The 19329-nt window shown below is 38.7% G+C and overlaps 1 protein-coding gene across 4 annotated transcripts in view; it reads left to right on the plus strand.

Annotated features, from left to right (window-relative positions):
- The window catches only part of MARCHF1 (membrane associated ring-CH-type finger 1), a 259802-nt gene extending 242298 nt beyond the window's left edge, over positions 1 to 17504 (plus strand). For all 4 annotated transcript variants that reach the window (XM_075149398.1, XM_075149399.1, XM_075149397.1 and 1 more), the window contains 2 exons: positions 7101 to 7248; positions 11830 to 17504. In XM_075149398.1, coding sequence (XP_075005499.1) covers positions 7101 to 7248; positions 11830 to 12131 — 450 coding nt within the window. In that variant the 3' untranslated portion in view covers positions 12132 to 17504. The remainder of the gene's footprint in view (positions 1 to 7100; positions 7249 to 11829) is intronic.
- The last annotated feature ends 1825 nt before the right edge of the window (positions 17505 to 19329 follow it).

Below are 19329 nucleotides of genomic sequence, written 5' to 3' on the forward strand. Positions count from 1 at the left end.
ATCTGGTGTTGGCCTCTGTCCGAGACAGAGCATTGGATGAGAGGGACATGAGGTCTGGCTATTCCTGTATTTCCAAAGCATAGCATTTTTTTGTTTAGTCTGTGTTGGAATGATTAGGATGCAGATACTGAAGTTCTTCTAGTTGGTAAATGACAAGTATTCTCAATAGTACTTCCAGATTGCAAAAACAGCTACTTCATTTTAGAAATTATCTTCTCAAATTACTTAATACCCCTATTTTACACGTTTAAGGGTCTGCTAATTGATGACATACACAGCTAAAAATTGTGTAAGTTTATGAGGGGTGCATACTGATTATATCACTCAAGTCCAGCTATTTTAACTGTCACTTAAAAAAGAAATACAGCGCTGTCTTGATTTTGATAAAACTGAATTATTAGTTCTTTGCAGGTGAGAATCTTACGGTGTTTATCAAAGTGAGATTTTTCATTATGTAGTTCTTTTATTACTCTAGGCATGCATATCACACATAAAAGTGAACTAAAGTGTGTTTGTCTTTAGAAATGCACCTGTTTCTGGTTCAGTTTTAAACTTTTAATAGGTGTTTTAAATACACCACATTCATTTGAATGGTACGCATTTTAAATACACGCATTCATTTGAATTCCAACCAGGTTTGTTTAGTGTGACCTAGGGACAGAAATAGATTTTAGGTAAACTTCAGACAGGTTTGCCGGAGAAGGATTTGTACCAGCTCATCTAATGAGCTAACTAGATCAAAGTAAGGCTGTGCATAGATATGGCCGTATGATGCACCATATGAAGTGGGATTTTTAAAATTTATTTTATTTTTGTGTTCAGTGGCTAATGTAGCAGGGGTCTAATTCTGGTCTTCTATTCTTGATCCTTAGAAGAGTTTCTTCCCTGGGATGTATCTTTCGACAAAAGGCAATGAGAAATATGTTTCTGTGTTTTCTGTGAAGCTGCTCAGTTCTTCCTCTCTGAATGTGCTCTGGATCTGTTTGGGGAAAAGAAAGTGGAGGAGGTGTTTTCATGGCCCAAACCCTTCTCTTTTCAGCCATCAGACCTGGCACATTCTGTTGGACGGTATGAAGGGCACGTCTCGAGTTGGAGCAGGATGCAGTGAGGCATGCCTCGTCCTTCTTTAAGGTGCAGTCCCTCAGGCACAGGCTGTAACCACATGTGGTTTAGGTGGCACAGAGTGGCCCCAAATGCTTTTATTCAAACTACAAGGTTTGAAGTCTCATCTCTTATCAACACTTCAAATCTGCATGAGGCTATTTTGTTCTCCCGACATGTGTGGAGCGCTGTTGTCCTTTATTACTATTATTTCTTTCTCCTCCACCCACTGCACAAATTCCATTCCTGCAAACTACTTTCTGCCAGCTGGTAGGTTGATAGTAGTGAACGCTTTACTGTGGAGCCTGAGCCAATTAGTACTGCAACAGGTGACCGGAAAACCCTCCCTAAACCACAGAAAATAAATAACTCTGAGCTACACGCTCAGACTATGGACGTATCTTCACTGCTAGGCTCACTTCATCATACACTGCTCCAGTTCTTAAGAACTTTTTTCAAAAGTGCTGGCTAGATCCTTCAGGCCTGGTTTGAGATAAGAAAGATGTTTTTCTGTGTATTCCTAGTCTGTGTGCAGAGTGCAGTTTCTACAACAGCCCCTAGTAAATAATTTTAGCCTTCGTTTTGCAGGCATGATTATTTCAAGATAGAGGTTGGCTCAAAGTCTTTCTTTTTTAGATTGTAGAAATAACACATGATGACTTTCGCACTAGGTGAGAGCAGAAGGAAGTCCTTCCAGCTGTGGGTGCTGTTTACATTACATTCATTGTCATTTTTTTGCTAAATGATGGATAGGGAAAAAATGTCAGAACGGGAAAAATATTTACTATTAGCAATGACATGCCCATAGCAGATTGCCCTGTCAGGCCTCCTTACATGCAATTTTTAAAAATAGGGTTCCTGAAAATACGCAGGAGTTAAAAGTCCAAGCATTCATAGCATGTTGCAAAGCAGCCCATTAACTTCACCTTCAATTTGGCATCCTCGGTGATGAGCCCCTGCAGGAGAGAGACCTTCGGTTGTAGAGGTGTGAATCTGCAAACATGCAGTAGATATGGAGTTGCTTCAGGAAATCTGTGGAGACAAAATTTTGTGGCCAATGTGGCAGAAGATTAGCACTAGCAGGAGGCAACATGCAGACACAAAATGGTGGATGGGGGGAGGCAGACAGTAAATCTACAATCTGAGGGTGGGGAAAAGGAACACAGGAAGCAAAGTTTGCAGAGTGCAATTCTGTGGTGTGGTAACAGCTTTTGTGTGAGCAGTGTGAAGCTTTTGGTTCTGCATTGGGCCATCATGAAACCACACTGCAGAAAGCTTAATGTATGGGAGGGAATTAAAATTGCAGTTTTACTTCTGACTATAAGAGAGGCTGTATTGGGATCTCTAGGATATGAAGCAGCATCCCCCACATCCACAGACAATCTATTTTCAGAGGATATTAAAAAATATCCATATTTATTTGTTGCATATTGATTAACCAAGCTTTTATTAGAAGTGACATGCAGGGAGGCAAGTTTTGGTCCTTTAAAATAAATATCAGGGATTTTCTCAGACTATGTTACAGGAAAGGGAAGTGGTTGGCTATGTATGATTTAGGTGTGAGTAGGCTATTAATTTTTTTTCCTTTTTTTATTTTTTTTTTCTTTCCCCAGAAGACTCGTGACTACATTTTGTAATTGCAAGAGTGGGTTATGAAATCAGTAACCATTCCGTTTAAGTGTCAGAGCAAGATAGTCTTTAAGAAACGAAACCAAAACAGGAGGTAGAAACCTAGAACAGAGTACAGTTTTACAGCTGCCACTTTCAAGATTATTACAAACTTCTCTGGCAGTAAAGCATAGGAATTCAGGCTGAGGTGCATGTCGTGTTTTAGAAGTAGCTGTGAATTGGATTGGAGGAGTATTTCTGATCACATTTACAATCCAGCTTCTTTCCTTTGACAGTTCATTCTGGCTTCTGGGTAGGACCCTCTGAAGCAGGTAAACAGTCTCCTACCACCCTCCAGTGGTTTGCGGAGCACAGTGCAAGTATAGTGTTCAGAAACCTTATTCAGAAAATGAAAAGGGGGCTGGGGATCTTTCCAGCTTTCTTCTTGGGATACATATTGCTGCATTGTGGATTTGTTTGGTGACTTGTGTAAAAGATCTTGTGGTTGTTAGATGTTACGAAGTGTTCTAGCACACCTGTTCTGTGGAGCATAATGATATTCATGCGATTGCTTGCATTTGCAGGACATTAAACCATCTGCATCTGTGATGATTTCCAGTCTGTGTTTGTGTTGCTGCCAGGATTAAGGAATCTTGTGGGTGGTGACAATCAGATGTACAACAGTGAAGGGGTACTTTGGAGGAGGCTGGGCAAAAACTACAGTGTTTGCCTATCAGTTTAGTGACTCAATAATTTGCAAGTCATAAATGTCTCCTCTGGCTGTTACAGTCTTCCATTTCTTTCTCTCCTTCCAGTCTCTAGAGCACCTTAGGAGTATTAATATATAAGTTTCCAAGGAAAATTGCATCTGGGCACTTACTTTTTTGTTATTTTTCTGTTCTTGGTGGCATCTGATATTCTATCCATGGCATGTCACAGTGTCATCAACCTGATGGTTGTACATTTTTCTAGATCACTGATGAAGATAATAAAATGTGATGCAATTTATTTTTATCTTGCCACCATGAATGTAGAGAGCCATGAGAACTGCGGAAGCTTCAAAATACAGCAGAGGTGAATTTGTCAGTGGTTAAGGAGGCATTAATGCGCTGTGTGACATGGTAGCACCTGCCAGACTTACCCACCCAACTTCAGCCTATATCAAGTCCTGGACTTGATAAAGCGCAAGTAAAAGGGGCTGATGCTTTCACTGCTCAATATATTGTTGTCTCATAGCCTTTGCTATGGATTTTCAAGCAATTTTTATTTCACATAAAGCACATTTCACTGTGCTTTTATCCAAGCAAGTCTGTACTAACATTAATGTTAAATTTTCAATTTAAACCTATTGCAAAAATCCTAAAACAGTGAATTGCACTTTTCTGCTCCAGGGCAACTTACATTGCTGGCTTATCTACTAACATCACTCGTCTAGTAGACAGTGACAGTCGTCACATAGTACTCTGTGTTCAGCCAAGCTAAAATACGTGAGTAGGACAGGAAAATTCCCTCAGCTACCACAGGGATCACCAGGAGTAGAGCGCAAAGTTTAAGTGAATTTCCCCTTCTCAGCTCAGCCCATCATGACTGGAGTTGAGAGGAGAACTGGGACTGCAGCTAGGACAGGGCAAAACAGAAGCACAGCTTTGGGAGACACTGAAAGCTGTAAAACGCTCCCAAGTACTCTGATCCCCCTGCGTCTCTGCGTGTGAGCAGGAGTCTCTCCCTGGTCCTTGTTCCTTTCTTGTACCCCCACTGGGAGTACAGGATGCTCTGCACAGTCTTCCAGTTCCATAGCCACCATGCCCCGGTGGCCTCTCCCGGTCTCCTGCCAGCCAGGTTACTTCTGGTGTGGTAACGCGCGTGTGGATAGAGAAGGCACGCAGGCATGCTGTCTTGTGGGAGAAGAAAACGGGGCAGAGAGGGGAAGCAGAGTCTGGGAGGCCTTGGCTTGCTTTCTGGCTGGATTTGATCACGGGATGTTAGCAAAAAAGGCCTACTTTAGCCCATTTCTCCTAGCTCCCTCTCCCGATATAGCTTGCTTGTAAATCTCAGCAGAAGTTTGTAAGCTTGTTCCTTTATTTACCTATCCTGCCTGTTGGTTGTTTGGTTTTGTGGGGTTTTTTTCCACCTACCAAATGTTTACATTCAGAGTAATGGGACCAGCATTCTTCCTTGACTTTAAAATTCCATATGAAAAAGCTTTATTTGACTGGGCATTCAGATCAACACTCTAAGGCTTTGTGTATGTTACAGAGAGTAAAATGGCTACAATGAGACTTCAGGTATACATGACAATGAAAATTTCGCACAGAGTCTTCTCTCCAGTAGACCAAAAAGTGTAGCATCAGAGTTGAGGTGACAGAAAATTTCTGTTTAAGAACACAATTCATTCTTCTTTATGTTCAACGTTGATCTCTCACAAAGCATCCACAGGTAAGTGAAGGGTTAAGGTAAAATCCTTTCTTCCATCTGGACAAAGACAACCTTTTCTTTGGACAGAAAGCCTGTTGTAAGGCTTGAATTGAATTTTCACTGCAAAAAGGATGAAACTCTCCAGGTCAAATGCTGTGTAACCTGGTCACTGTAATGATATGGTAAAACTGTGATGATAATGCCGCAGCCTGTCTGGTCTGACCGCTGCATACTACCGACATGAACTACAATGAATATAAGGTTCTGGTTTTTTGTTTTATTACTTTTTTTTAATGCCTATAAACCCAGCAAACTTAGTTTTCACTCCTAAGTAGCTGTATCAGAAACTGAAATGAGGTATCAGATGGTGAATAAACTGCTAGCTCTGTCTTTTTGTATATTACTCAGGAAATATTTCACCTCTTCTAAACAGTTATTTAAGCCTTGAGTTCGTAAAATTCTGGCAAGGGCTAGAAAATGCTTCAGAGATTGTGTTTTGAGGCAAGAGCTCTGAAACGTGCAAGCTCCAACTGCCATTAAAGAATGAAATTTGTTTGGCCCGGTATGTACTGCTGTAAAACTAATGGCAGGAAGAAGCATTTCTGAGAGTTCGCCCTCTTGGTGACATCGCACTGACACGCCTCAGCTTCTGCTGCAGTTGTGCTCCCTCGAAACGTGACCGGACAGCAAATAGTGTTCAGGCTAGAAGAATGGCCATTCAGGTTCAGGTTAAAGTCTAAGCATCTAGCTTAGATGCCATCTCCACCACTAGTCACAAGCAACTTAGGGAAAGCTGTTATTTCCCAGAAACAAACCAAAACAAAATTAAAAAAAAAACAGCCGACCAAAAAAAAACCCAAACGAGGAAAGCAAAGCCAAACTCAGACCTTCAAAGTAAATTTATACCACCTCGGTGCTCTGAAGCGGCCAGGGTTTTTGATCCAGCCTTGGCACCTGGCAACTGTCGGGGGCCGCAACCTGAGTGTCCTGAAGGTGGGCGAGCGCGGGCAGCGGCTCTGCTGTCCCGGCGGTGGCTGAGGAGGCCGGCTGGGGCGCGGCTGGGGCTCCCGCCAGCGCGGCTGCGGGGAGGTGGCACTGGTGGGCTGTGGGTTGTACTCGTTTCACTCATCGGGTGCTAGCGACCGACTCCGAGATTATTCATCAGAATTGAGGCGTTTTGCTTTTAAATGTCGTATTCTTTCATCTGTTTTCAAAGGCAAGCGTTTTATTTTAAAGAAAAAAATGACGTCTTCATAAGCGAGATTCAAAAAAATCACCTCAAGAGCTGCATTGTTCAAATGCAGAGAATAGCCTATTTCGTCTTAAAATAGCCTTAACTTAAGCTAGGATTTAGTGCCATAATTCAAAAACATATGATGGATTTAGTGTCATAATTCACAAACATGGCCTGGAAGATCCTTCTTGCGTTACTGAGGCTGTTTGACTGCTATCATGTACGATCATTTCCACGTAATCATCTTTTCAGGTTTATTGAATTTAATCTTCATGCAGTTGCATTTCTTATGCTTTTATTTTACGGGAGGACTGTTCCACACTGTGTTCCTCTAATTTTAAGCAACTGAGAATAGCTGAGAATAGTTTAAGTATTACAAGCTAATGTTTGGGGTTTTTCTTCTCTCATTACCAGAAGTGTGCATCAGGTAAAGTTAAAATAAGTATTCAGCTTTTTACCTATTAACACGTTATGACTGTACTGCAATGAAATTACTTTAGATGTCACTCGCAAGGAGACAAAAACAGAACAGAACTCTTCATTCCTCTGAATCTGTGAAAAAGAGATCATGATGAATTTTACAGTGACAATGCACATACTACCGTAATGTGTATTATCAAAATGAAAGGATTTGTTAATTTTATTACTGCTTGTTTTTGTGGTAGAAAGAGCTACAATGGCCTAATCAGTTTATTGTAGAATTTTACAAGTCTGATTTTTTTTTTTTTTTTTTAAATTACAGTGGGAGAAACTACAGATGACGACCAGTGAGAGAAGGAAAATAGTTTGTTCAGTCACATTCCACGTAATTGCAATTACCTGTGTGGTTTGGTCATTGTATGTTTTAATTGATAGAACTGCTGAGGAAATTAAACAAGGCAATGATAACGGTAAGTATCTTTTACCTTCTTCAATCTTGTTGATAATGCAATGGGTGGGTTTCAAAGGCAGCTATGTGACCAGTCACATTCTGTTCTTAAATAACAGCTCACTGATACATGGCTACATCAAATGCTTTAATGCAGAAGTAATGAATGCATCAGTGTTAAAAGCTTATGTTATGCCCCTGCAGAGAGATCTCTACTTGGTGTAATCATTACAACAGCTTAACTAGCCTGCTGATTCTTCCTAGGTTAATCTCCCATTATCCAGATATTTCTAGAGCTCAGACAAAAAGATGATTCAAATTCAAACAGCTCAGTGCAAGCTCAGGTCATAAAGTAGCAATTTATTTATATTACCCACTTGAACCTCAATATCCTGTAAAACACGATAGAGCCCTTTCATCAACAAGCTTCCTAACACAAACTTCCAAGAGACCATGTTCCAGTTGTGTTAGTTCTTCATGTGGGACTTAAGTAGCACAGAAAGTCATTCCTGCGTCCTTTCAAATAGAATTTCACTGTGAATGTCCATGTTCCAGTTGTGTTTATTGTGAGGGTGGTCAAACACTGGAACAGAGAGGTCGTGGAGTCTCCATCTGTGGAGATACTGAAAACCCAACTGGACATGTGTAACAAAATGCATGTTTAAGATAAGTAGGTTTCTTTTTGGACTATACTTACCGTATGTGGAAACTGTATTCCAAACTGAACTACTGTTTTCCATTTCAAATCTAAGTCTACTCAGTCTTAAATTTAGTCTTAAATGTGATCATAATGATGAGGAAGAGAATAAAACCTTTTGAGTTTTGATCTGAATTGACTTTAAGCACAGTAGAGGGACAAAGGGCTCTAGCTTTGTGCTATACTCTGAAGTTAACATGGAAAACAAAACAGGCAGAGCTTTGTGCCTTGCTAGTTAGATAAATATTTGACGATACTCCTGATGCTTGCCTTTCTTGCCTATGAGAGGAAAATATGTAACAAGCCTTAGTAAGTCAGAGACGAATGTATACTACAAAGTCTTGTTTTGCATTCTTTCTAAATGGGTAACCCTGTTTTTCATCTCAAAAAAACTGGCCCTGAGGACAGGACTAGGAATGGCTTTGAACTTCTATTTATTAGTACAACTATATCACCCTACTCATTAGAAAGGGGAAAGGTATTTCTATGGATTAGATGAATTTACACAACAAAACAGCTAACATGAATTTTTGTTGTTACACAGAATGCGTAAGAATCACATTAATTAATCCTGGTAGGCTCAAAAAGTATTTACGATTTGTTTAGAATTCAGTGTTTGCCAAATGTAATGGATGATTCTCCACTAAAAAATGGACAAAGACATGCCTTGGAGCTACTTACAATATGCAAAAAAAAAAGAAGTGTTTGTGAAGAGAACTCTTTTGCCCCAAAATTTGCTTGGGGGGTACTTTTACGAAATCAAACATGTATTTGGGGGGGGGGGGGAGGGGGGAAGGGGACAGAGATATATATGTAGTTTGCTTTTCTCTCCACCATCTCTGTTTAAATGGGAAATGCTGGGAAAAAGACAGTCAACGCTGGAGGAAAAACACTTTATAAACATATTTTGAGTAGAATAAAAACTGAAAGCCCTGAATAATACTAGTACTGTTTGTTAATATTCTGTACATTTAAAAATCCCTTTTTAAAATATCTCTCAAAATATTTAAAGGGATTTTTTTTCTCCTTATGAAAGAATATGATGCAAATAAATAAAAATGTAAACCTCTTAATTGGTAAATCTGTCACTGGTCTATAGAAAGGACAATTTAAAATATATTTAAAATATTCTAGAATTTATATGGCACCATGTCGTGGTTTAACCCCAGCCAGCAACTAAGCACCACACAGCCGCTCGCTTGCTCCCCCCTGGTGGGACGGGGGAGAGAATCGGAAGGGTAAAAGTGAGAAAACTCATGGGCTGAGATAAAGACAGTTTAACAGGGAAAGCAAAAGCTGCGCTCTCAAGCAAAGCAAAACAAGGAATTCATTCACCACTTCCCATCGGCAGGCAGGTGTTCAGCCATCGCCAGGAAAGCAGGGCTCCATCACGCGTAACGGTTACTTGGGAAGACAAACGCCATCACTCTGAATGTCCCCCCTTCCTTTTTCTTCCCCCAGCTTTATGTGCTGAGCATGAACCTCACATGGTATGGAATACCCCGGTGGCCAGTTGGGTCAGCTGTCCTGGCCGTGCTCCCTCCCAGCTTCTTGTGCACCTGGCAGAGCATGGGAAGCTGAAAAGTCCTTGACCAGTGTAAACACTACTTAGCAACAACTAAAACATCCCTGTGTTATCAACATTATTCTCATCCTAAATCCAAAACACAGCACTATACCAGCTACTAGGAAGAACATTAACTCTATCCCAGCCAAAACCAGGACACACCAGTGGTAGGGAATCAAGTTTCACATAAATTTGCTCTGCATGAAGAAACAGGTCTAGGCTTAGCTGAGCTTTGTCTCTCCTAATAAAGCTCAAGTCTGTGACAATATAGCAATCCTGGAATATACTGAAAGGTACCAAATTCACTGTGCCATACCAGTTAACCAAAAAATGATGCTTCCTGTATTCCCATGGAAGAAGCAGCAGCACATCTTTACTGCTAAGAGGTGGAAGAAACTCTGAAGGAAAGCTGAGCCGTTTATTCAGCCTCTTCTGAGCTCAGCGCTCCAGCTGTGACTTGCTGGTTCTAAGTGTCATTACCCACTGATGGGGCTTAGTCAGATGCAAACGATACTGTTTTCATAATTAAGAGCAAGAAAGAGACAGTGATTTTTAAAAGCAGCTATTAAAGGGGAAAAAAAAAGAAAAAACACATCACTGGATATGACACCTTAGCTAAGTATTCTTTGTTACTTCCTTTTGTCCCAGGAACAGGGAATTGAAGAAAGGCATGACAAACGTTTTGTGAACAAATTTAACAAATATAAAAGGATTTGTCCTTGGCAAGTTCAACTAACCAGAGTAAGAGTGGTTAGGGAGATACAAAGTGATTTACATCTTTGTATGCTTTCATTTTGGTGGAAATTTAAAAAAAAATTAATTGGCTAGCACCATCACTTAATACATTGTTACCATTTCTAAGTACTACTAAACAGTTACCATGACAAGTAAAACTACAGCTGCTTCAAACATTTTGTGTGCTTTTGCAATAATTAATATTCTTTTGGTCTCTATTTGTTTATTTAACTAAAAGACCAGTTCCTATGTGTTTAACAGTAAAGGGGATACTTAAATTCGTGAGACTCACACAGCTGGCTAAAAGTAAAGACTTGCTTTTGAGGCGTCCAGGTTACCAGGTCTAGGAGTCGAGACTGGCTCCTCACTGAAGCTCTTCTGCAGATTGCTTTCCTGGCTGTGGCAAAAGTTTCTTCCCCGTGTAAAACTTGGGTAAAACGCACAAATATCACCAAGTTGTTGTGATATATCACCAGTGGTTGAATACAGCATCTGCAAGGCACCTTGAATACTACACTCAGTGAGCAAAACGTTACTCAAAGACCTTCCGTCTAGGACCAGCAAACCTATTCAGATTGTTCAGACTGACAGCTTAAGCATTGATACAGCGGAATGACTCTTGTGTATAGCACTTAATCTTTAAATGTGATGAGGCAATGTGTAATGGGAAGGCTGGTAACTCTTCCTTTATGTTAGGCTACTGAATGGTTGAAAAAAGCAGATGCAGTGGTATGAATTAACAAGGATAAGGCTGTTCTTAATACAACATTAATTTAGTCTGTTAAAATCATAAGACCACATTTAGGCCAAAGCAAATCATTTTAACATTATTGATATCATAATCAAGTTCAAATGCTCTCAACTCTAGCTTTTTTGTGTTAGCAGCCATATATTTTTCTGTAAATATCAATGTGATTGATCAACACAATGAGAAAAGTAAGAACAGATACACCAAAAACTGTAAAGTTACTTTTTTAGTACATAGGAATAGAAGTTCTGCTTTTGGATATAGGTGTGTTCAGGGTGGTTGCACAGACAGCAGGAAAAAGAGGCCAACAAAGGCAGGTGATGCAGGAGAGAAGAGCCCTTTCCACTAGTTTCTTTTACTATACCCTGACTTCAGGATGAAGCTAGGACCAGGTAATAATATTGCAAATGTTGGTGTTCCAGGTACCCTAAACAGTGTCATGCTTCTAGGGTGATTAAAAAGAACAGTTGTTGTTGAAGATGTCCATAATATTTCTAGGTATCCAGTTATCTCGGTTGTATTTTCACGTAAGCAAAATTATTATTGAAGAACAGGAAAATGTTTTGGTTTTGACTGTATCAAGCATTATGCTTCCTTTGTGAGAGTGGGCTTGCATTTCTTATTTCACCAACTTGTGGTGAAGTCAGTTAAAAGCGTGAGGCAGGTGTAGTTTCTTGGCTGGCCTATGGGATAGGAAACTGCTGCTGTTTTCTGCTTGAGCCACAACCACCCCAACAGCGTGTACGTACCTGGGAATTCTTAGCAAGTGGCTTCTTTTCAAAATATTTTACTGAAACTCAGTACTTGATATTCAATGTATAACAATGATAATAACTATAAATGTTTTATTTCAAAGGTGTCCTTGAATGGCCATTTTGGACAAAACTCGTTGTGGTGGCCATTGGATTCACAGGGGGCCTGGTCTTCATGTACGTGCAGTGTAAGGTTTATGTTCAGCTGTGGCGCAGGTTGAAAGCCTACAACAGAGTGATCTTTGTTCAGAACTGCCCAGACACCGCCAAAAAACTGGAGGAGAAGAACTCTTCGTGCACTCAGAGCTCAGACGTCAAGGACGCAGTGGTAGTGCCAGTAGCACAGACAGGTACAAACTCCTACCCGGCAGCTGAAGAAACAACATCTGAGGTGATGCCAGTTTGACAGAAGCAGCTCTGTTTCTTCCTTGCAGAATAAGGTGTAGTGTTTTCTGCACTACAAATGCTAAAAGAGAGTAGAAATGACTGTGCATTTTTTCAGTTAAAAAAACAAAAAACCCATACAAAAACCAAAACCCTACAAAGAAAATGGATCCAGCAAAGCAACTTGTTACTGTATGGAATGTGACCGTTCGTGAAGTAGTTTCTCAGCTAGTCAGCAAGTGTAGTGAAAGTGGAACTGTAGAAAGTGCAATAGAGAACCGGTTTAACAGACAATGCCAAACCAATCTGACAAGAGTACTTTTTTTTTTTTTTTAAATTGGATGGCTGAGAAAGTAGAAACAGACCTGATATAATAATTTTGTTTACAGAAAACAAAAACCTTTCATCTGTTTACTACTAGAAGTTGTATTTGCTATTTATCTTCTTAAAGATACACTTCCAAAGGGTACCAATCAAGTTACATGCATTAACTGAATTGAAGTATAAAGAGCTGTATCACAGCACTCGCTCTCTAAGCCTCATGTGACTGCAGTGGAGCCTGAATGTTTGGGCAGCTGTGTCAGCTAAGGATATTTGAAACATTTGAAGGGTAGTATTGTTTTTAAATATGCCTGAATTTTTGAAAAGTAAGCAATTCCAACCAGGATAAACTCCTATCTCCATAAGCTACAGATATTTTTTTAAGTACAGCTGTCAGCAAAATAAGTACAGGAAGGAGAGAATGTGTAGATACATATTTAGAACAGCAGCCCAGCTGTTTATTTTACTTTGCAAGAGTGAATTAGACATTAATTGAATATACAAAGTTTTGAGGCAGAACTATAAATGAAAAAATGTAGTTTACTGCAGAATTGCACAAAAGTAAATTGCATATTATCAAAGGTCTGAAAAAGGATGACATATAAGGAAGATGGAAGCCATTTCTGGTTTTACTTTTTAAGATTCATGATACAGAAAGGTAGACATAAGAGAATATACCTACGTATCTTATGAGAACATTAGTTTTTATCTCCTCGTTCTGAAAAGTTAGTTTTTATCTTCCTGACTGAAAAAATAAATCAATGGTTTCCCTGTGTACAGGTAAACTCGAGATGTTAGAAATTCAACAGTTCAGTTGTTAACTTTGTGTTTTGAGCATTCTCATATAAAAATGAAGTATGAATAGCATTAAAAGGTGCAATAGATATATGAATGTAGATATAATACTGTGTCCAACAGGGTAAATTATATATAAAGAACCAATTTTGTGATTCACTTCTCATACCTGTCACGTTTACCATCAGGACACAACAGCAAGTATTCAGTCGGAGTAGTTATGTGCTGGCGTGGAAAGTCTGGGGCCTGAACGTAATGTATATTTTAAAAACAAGTTAAAAGTTCTTTTTTGATCTTGTATTTGGGTAAAGGAGGAACAGCAACCAAGCAAATAAAGAACCAGAGTAAGGAGGATAGGAGAGCACAGGTTCATTCAAAGGGGGAAATCTGCCACAATTACAAGTGAACTAGACTTCTACAGAAGCCTTGCGGTTTCTAATGGTACATTTCCTCTTTACACACTCAAATATCTACAATTAAATAACAGAATCTACAATTAAACAACAGAGTCATCCCATTCTTGCAGATATCCAGGGTGCTGGGCCTAAGATGTATTGGAGTTTATATATTAGGCATTCTTCATGAATGTGTTTACTGGCTTAAGGCTCAGGGAATACTGCACCTAACAGCATTAGCAAGAAATGTGTCTTTTATCAGACCATTATGTTCTTTTGTATTGGAATTGCTCATGTAATTTGGCTGACTAAGTGATTGTCATTTGGCTAGACAGGACACAAAATCTTGGTGCTTGAACAGGCCCTAAATACATATTAATATTTGCTCTAAGTTACTCCAGGTGAGTTGGATTAATGTTTAAGTTTTTCACATAATGACATGCACTTTTCACATAAAATGACTTTTCAATTATACAATTGCGAATTGGAATTGCAGCAGCGTCTTATTTGAAATCTCATACAAGAGTAACGAAATAATTTCTCTGTTTATAATTGTGGAGGAGACTTCAGAAGGTCTTCAGAAAACCATGGCAGTACTAAGGAATGCCTCATAATTGCACGTTTAAGATAGTCTGCAAAGCATTGTTTTCATAAAAGTGTAAATCTACTTGCTAAAAAGTAAATCTCATTATATCTGAAGTTAGACACTTAAAATTACTAGCTGCATCTCAATGTTTGGAACGATGTTTACAATAAAACCTGATGAATCATAGCAAAATTGACTGACAAGGAACATTATTGTGGAAGATAATTAAGAGTTTTCTGAAATAATCAGAAAGTTTCTTCCTAAGTGACAGTAACCCTGCTTCTTTAGCCAGCTTGTTCTTTGACCTGCTGTAGTATCATGACCCCACTAAAAGTACTTTATCCCCTATTTTGACAGTTTACTGGAGACTAATTCACATTGTTTTTTTCTTGAGCAAATATAAAATTCAACTCAAAGAAAAAAATACCCGAGGCTTCTGAAAGCAGATTTAGAGCAACCAACAAGATTACTGTACATTTTTAAAAATACACCGAAGAGTCAGCAACGGAACAGACAACTTGCAAATTTTATACTAACGGTTTCAACTTCAAAACACTGTTTTGGCACTCATCTCAACTATGTGTGCAACTGAGCCTACAGTTAGTTAGATATAAGAATGGAGAAAGACTTCAGCTGAAATTCCTCCTCTCCCTTTGAAATATTAATTTGGACAGCAGAAAAAGGAGCAAAATGGGACAGTGTCTGCTGAGACGCTGCAAGAGAGATTACAGCAGGCTTGAAGCAGTCTTTAACCTTTTAAAGCATTACAGTATTAGCCCGTGCATCCCTTTCTCTTCTTAGGTGCAGTGGGTATTCCAGAGCTTTCAGGGATTTCATGCAGGATTGGACTTTGTTTCTGAAGCAGGTGGTTCCTCTTCAAGAGGGCAAGGAGCTATTCACACCAGCATGCCTTGGATACAGGTCTGCATGAATAAGGAAGGTGCACGAATGCAGACACTACACAGCTGCTTATCAACTAGTGCTTTTTTACTCCCACACAAAGCACAATTTTCTGTGTTGATTTAATGACCACAGGATTCTATCCTGCAAAACAGTATACTGAAAGTTTTAAGACACATTCTAAGACTTTTTAATGAAAATGATATATCAAATAAAGATCCGTATCAAACTGCCTGTGTAGCCACAGTGCCTCTCAGGCAAACACGCGGGCAGTGGAATTTAGCCTGGCTAAACCCACAGGGGCAGAACCTTGCTCTGAGCTGCCATGATGAAGAAGAGCTTAATCTGCATTCTTGTTAAGCAAAGTCGTAATGAAGGTAGGTAGAAGTAACCTGGTGTCAGATCAGATCTGGAATTCTAAACAAGATACTCTTAACCTGTGAACATGCACGTTTCTTCTCCTGTTTTAAGTTAAAAGCATTATGAAGTTTATTTCAAACTGGCATAAACATACCACTTTTGACTATCATTAGCATTACGAAGATTCTCAACTACTCCAATTGTGCCATTCACACACTGCTATATCTGAAAGCAGTGTTTATTTTTGTTGTGTAGAAAAAAAATAGTAATTCCCCATCACCAGAACAAACCATTTATAATTTCTAATAATGCAACGAAACTTACTCTATGATGAAAATATTTTACTGTGTATAATATTTGGAACTATGAGTTTGTGGTACTTGTTTAACTCCCTCTCTTTTGCAAAAGAAAAATTGTATGTTCTTGTGGGTGAATGTGTACTGAAAGACAGAAGGTAAAGGAAACAAAAGTAATATATCTGCTTATTGTTGTGAAAAAAATGTATTTGTATTAAACAAATGACCCAAATTACTGTAGTATTCTACATTTGTCACTTTGTTATATAGAGCGTCACATGCTGAACATGCATTGGCAACACCACACTCTTGCAAGAAAGGTGAACAACATATTCAGCTGCATACTTAAAACTAATAAACCTGCTGGCTCAGAGTGGCTAGTTTTGGGTACCACACCTTGGCAGAACGCTCGGGAAAATACCTCACAGTACAAAAACACTTGTAAAAAACTACGATTGTTTAACTTGCAGAAAGGAAGACTGGGAAGGGGATATATAAGAACAGGCTTCAACTCCATAAAGAACTCCCAGAAAGCAACTGGTTTTACATCCATAGCAGAATGGACAACTAGCACTGGGTTTCAACTGCAGGAGGGCAGGAGGAAGAAAACTTCTTAAGGAGAGCAGTGCCTTGGAATGAACTGTTTGTTATATGTGATAAAGCCAATCCCACATTAGATTGTCGGAATGAATCAGGTTCCTTTTGTATTATTTTAGAATTCTACTTGGTGAGATTTTCTCCTTTTCCAAAAACCTTAAATGCTTTTTTTAATCAAAAGAAATATTGCATGTTTGCATTATAAAAGAATCTGTGTACTTTAAGTCAGGTGTAAAACCAAAGAAAGTATACTATCTTGATAGATACACAGCATTCCAACCAAACTACGAATTTAGTTTTCTAAAGAGGGTTGTATCCACCTACCTTTTATCTTTATCCTAGATTGTCAGCTGGGGAGAGAGTGGGCTAAGTTTCGGAACCTCACACTTCTAGCTGGAATAAGTCATCATGTGGCTGTGACTGCTAAGAATATACATTCAAAACACAGGAGAAGTGTTCTAACAAATCACATTCCCTACATCCAAGGCCAACAGATGATTGTTCATTTTGTTAAAGCTGCCCTAATTAGCTCACCATTTAAATCAGAGATGGATTAATGAATCCCTACAAGATGTAGTACAGAAGAGACAGCATAACCAAAGAAATTCCAGTAATAAAGATATATTCATTTCCATTTATTATGGCATATGGAAAAATAGAACCAAATTTGGTTTTAGAATTAAGACAATAAAGGTATAGTTCACTATACCTTTGCTTTGCACACAAGAGTTCAAATCTCTTGATGAAGGGTACTATTAGAACACAAAACACATTTCTGTTCAGTTTGCTCTCTGTGTACACATAAACCAAGAAATATGCTATACAGTATTTACTCACACCTTCCTCCCCCCAAATATTGGCTGTTCTGCATGAACTTTATCCAAAAGCCAAAAAAAATTGTCAGTTAACAAAGAACTCATCCGAAGTACTTTGAATGGTGTACCACATCTGCTACCTATGACATGGAGCTCAGAAAATAACCTCGGATAAATTTTACACCGTGGTTGAGAACACAACGGTTCCAGGTCTGCTGGAGAGGGTGGGCCCTGGGACGAACATGCCCTTCTATTACTTGCAAATACTTATGACTGATACTAACTGAATCACAGAACTTCCTTTTGTTTTTAAGCAGCTCAAAGGTAAAATATATGAAAATACAATAATCAGCACCGTCCCAAATAAAAACAGGCATTGTCACTTCATAAATTTTCAAATCAGCGTGTTATTGTCTTGGTTGACTATGTGTGAACTTACACAAATAGGAGCTGATATTAGTAGAATGCTGCCACCTTTCTGTATTTCTTTAGAAAATGCTTCTGGTTTTAGAGTAATGCTGGCACTGGTGTAACAGCTGAGTTGAAAGTCTAAATAGTTTTATTTTTCATTTGTAATAGGTAACTTGTTATACATTAAATTGTTCCTTTTAAGAAAATTGGGCAGTATTTGCAATACAAGCAGTGAAGGCTTAGGGAACCTGATTACAGGACCACTATTGTAAGTCTCCCAAGTCAGGCAGTTTTTAGAGTTTCATTATAGGAATTCTGCACACGATCTTGCTAGCTGTATTTAGGGCAACAGCTTAAATTGCAGTGTAAAAATCACAACACCTCATTAGAAAAGTTTCTTACCTTCCTATAACTTACTTCTTTTTAGGAAGAAAGTCTGGAAGTCAATTATAATGAATTTTTACTCTTGAAAGAGCTAGAAGATAGAAATACGATGTATGCATTGTAGTATGCTGAGACTGACCAAACCAGTCAATTTGACATACTTCAGAAGTGCAGGCATTTCTTGGCCCTGGAGGATTCCTTAAGTGGAGAACTTTTTCTGCTGAGAAAAAAACAATAATGTTTTTTTTGTTTTGTTTTGGGTTTTTTTTTTTTTTTGTGGGTGGTTTTTTGTTTGTTTGTTTGTTTTTTTAACAACTCTTGCCTATCTGCCAGGTGTCCAGCAAAAAAGAGTTTTTTAAATTTGGACTCCAACATAACACATTTTTGGATCCCAGGCTCTATCCTCACATACAGCAGTGTAATTACAGAGATGAGTACACATGCTATTGCAATCAAAGACAAAAAAAAAAAAACCACACATAAGATACTCTTTAAGTGTATTCCTTGAACTACTTAGGAATGGCTGAGAAAATGGTTCATATATGTTGCCTTTTTGACTTGTGGCATCCCACTGCACATCCTGGCATTCCATAAGGATTGACACATACGTTGGTGGTGGAAAAAAGAAAAAATACAATAATAAGGCTAAGTGCTTCACTGTGTGCTTGTTTCTCCACATCACAAATGCTGGAAGTCTCATCCCTTAAGAACCAACTTTGTGGAGCAGACTGGAAAGCCATGGTGAACAGTTCCATTAATTCAGTCACATTTGTTTCCAACACTAAAGAACTGTAAATTAATTAATCCACTGCATACAACCAGCCTTGAGAAGGATAGTGTTCTCTGTTTTGTTTTTTGGGGGGGATTCTTTTGTTTGTTGTGTTTTTTTTTTTTTAAATCAACATTTGCTTTGTTTACATGAAAAAATCATACTGCCATGGGAATTAAAGCAAGCTGGTTCTTTCCAACTGAGACCACCAATAGAGTAAGTTCTAGAATCAGAGCACAACTAACAACTCAGCTGCTACTGAAAGTTTGAATGCAATTCAGCCAGTTCCTTAGAGAAATCTTAGCTCTCCAAGGCTGGCTGGAGTAAAAGTGTAACTTAGTAAGTACACTGCAAAGTACAGTGTAACAAATTAGAAAATACATTAAAAAACCCCAAAGTTCTTATATAAAAGTGGCTTTCCATGTTAAAATGTTACTATTTGATTGAAATTTTATATGCTTAATATGAGCCCTGATAATTAAAGAAACTTGAGTTTTAACTAGTACAGCTTTGTAGTTAACAATTAATAAAAACAGAGATATTGTGAAGCAATATCTGACAAGTTAAGAATGAAAGAAGTCTTCCATAAAA

This window comes from Calonectris borealis, chromosome 4 (genome assembly GCF_964195595.1).
Source record: "Calonectris borealis chromosome 4, bCalBor7.hap1.2, whole genome shotgun sequence".
Taxonomy (NCBI): Eukaryota; Metazoa; Chordata; class Aves; order Procellariiformes; family Procellariidae; genus Calonectris; species Calonectris borealis.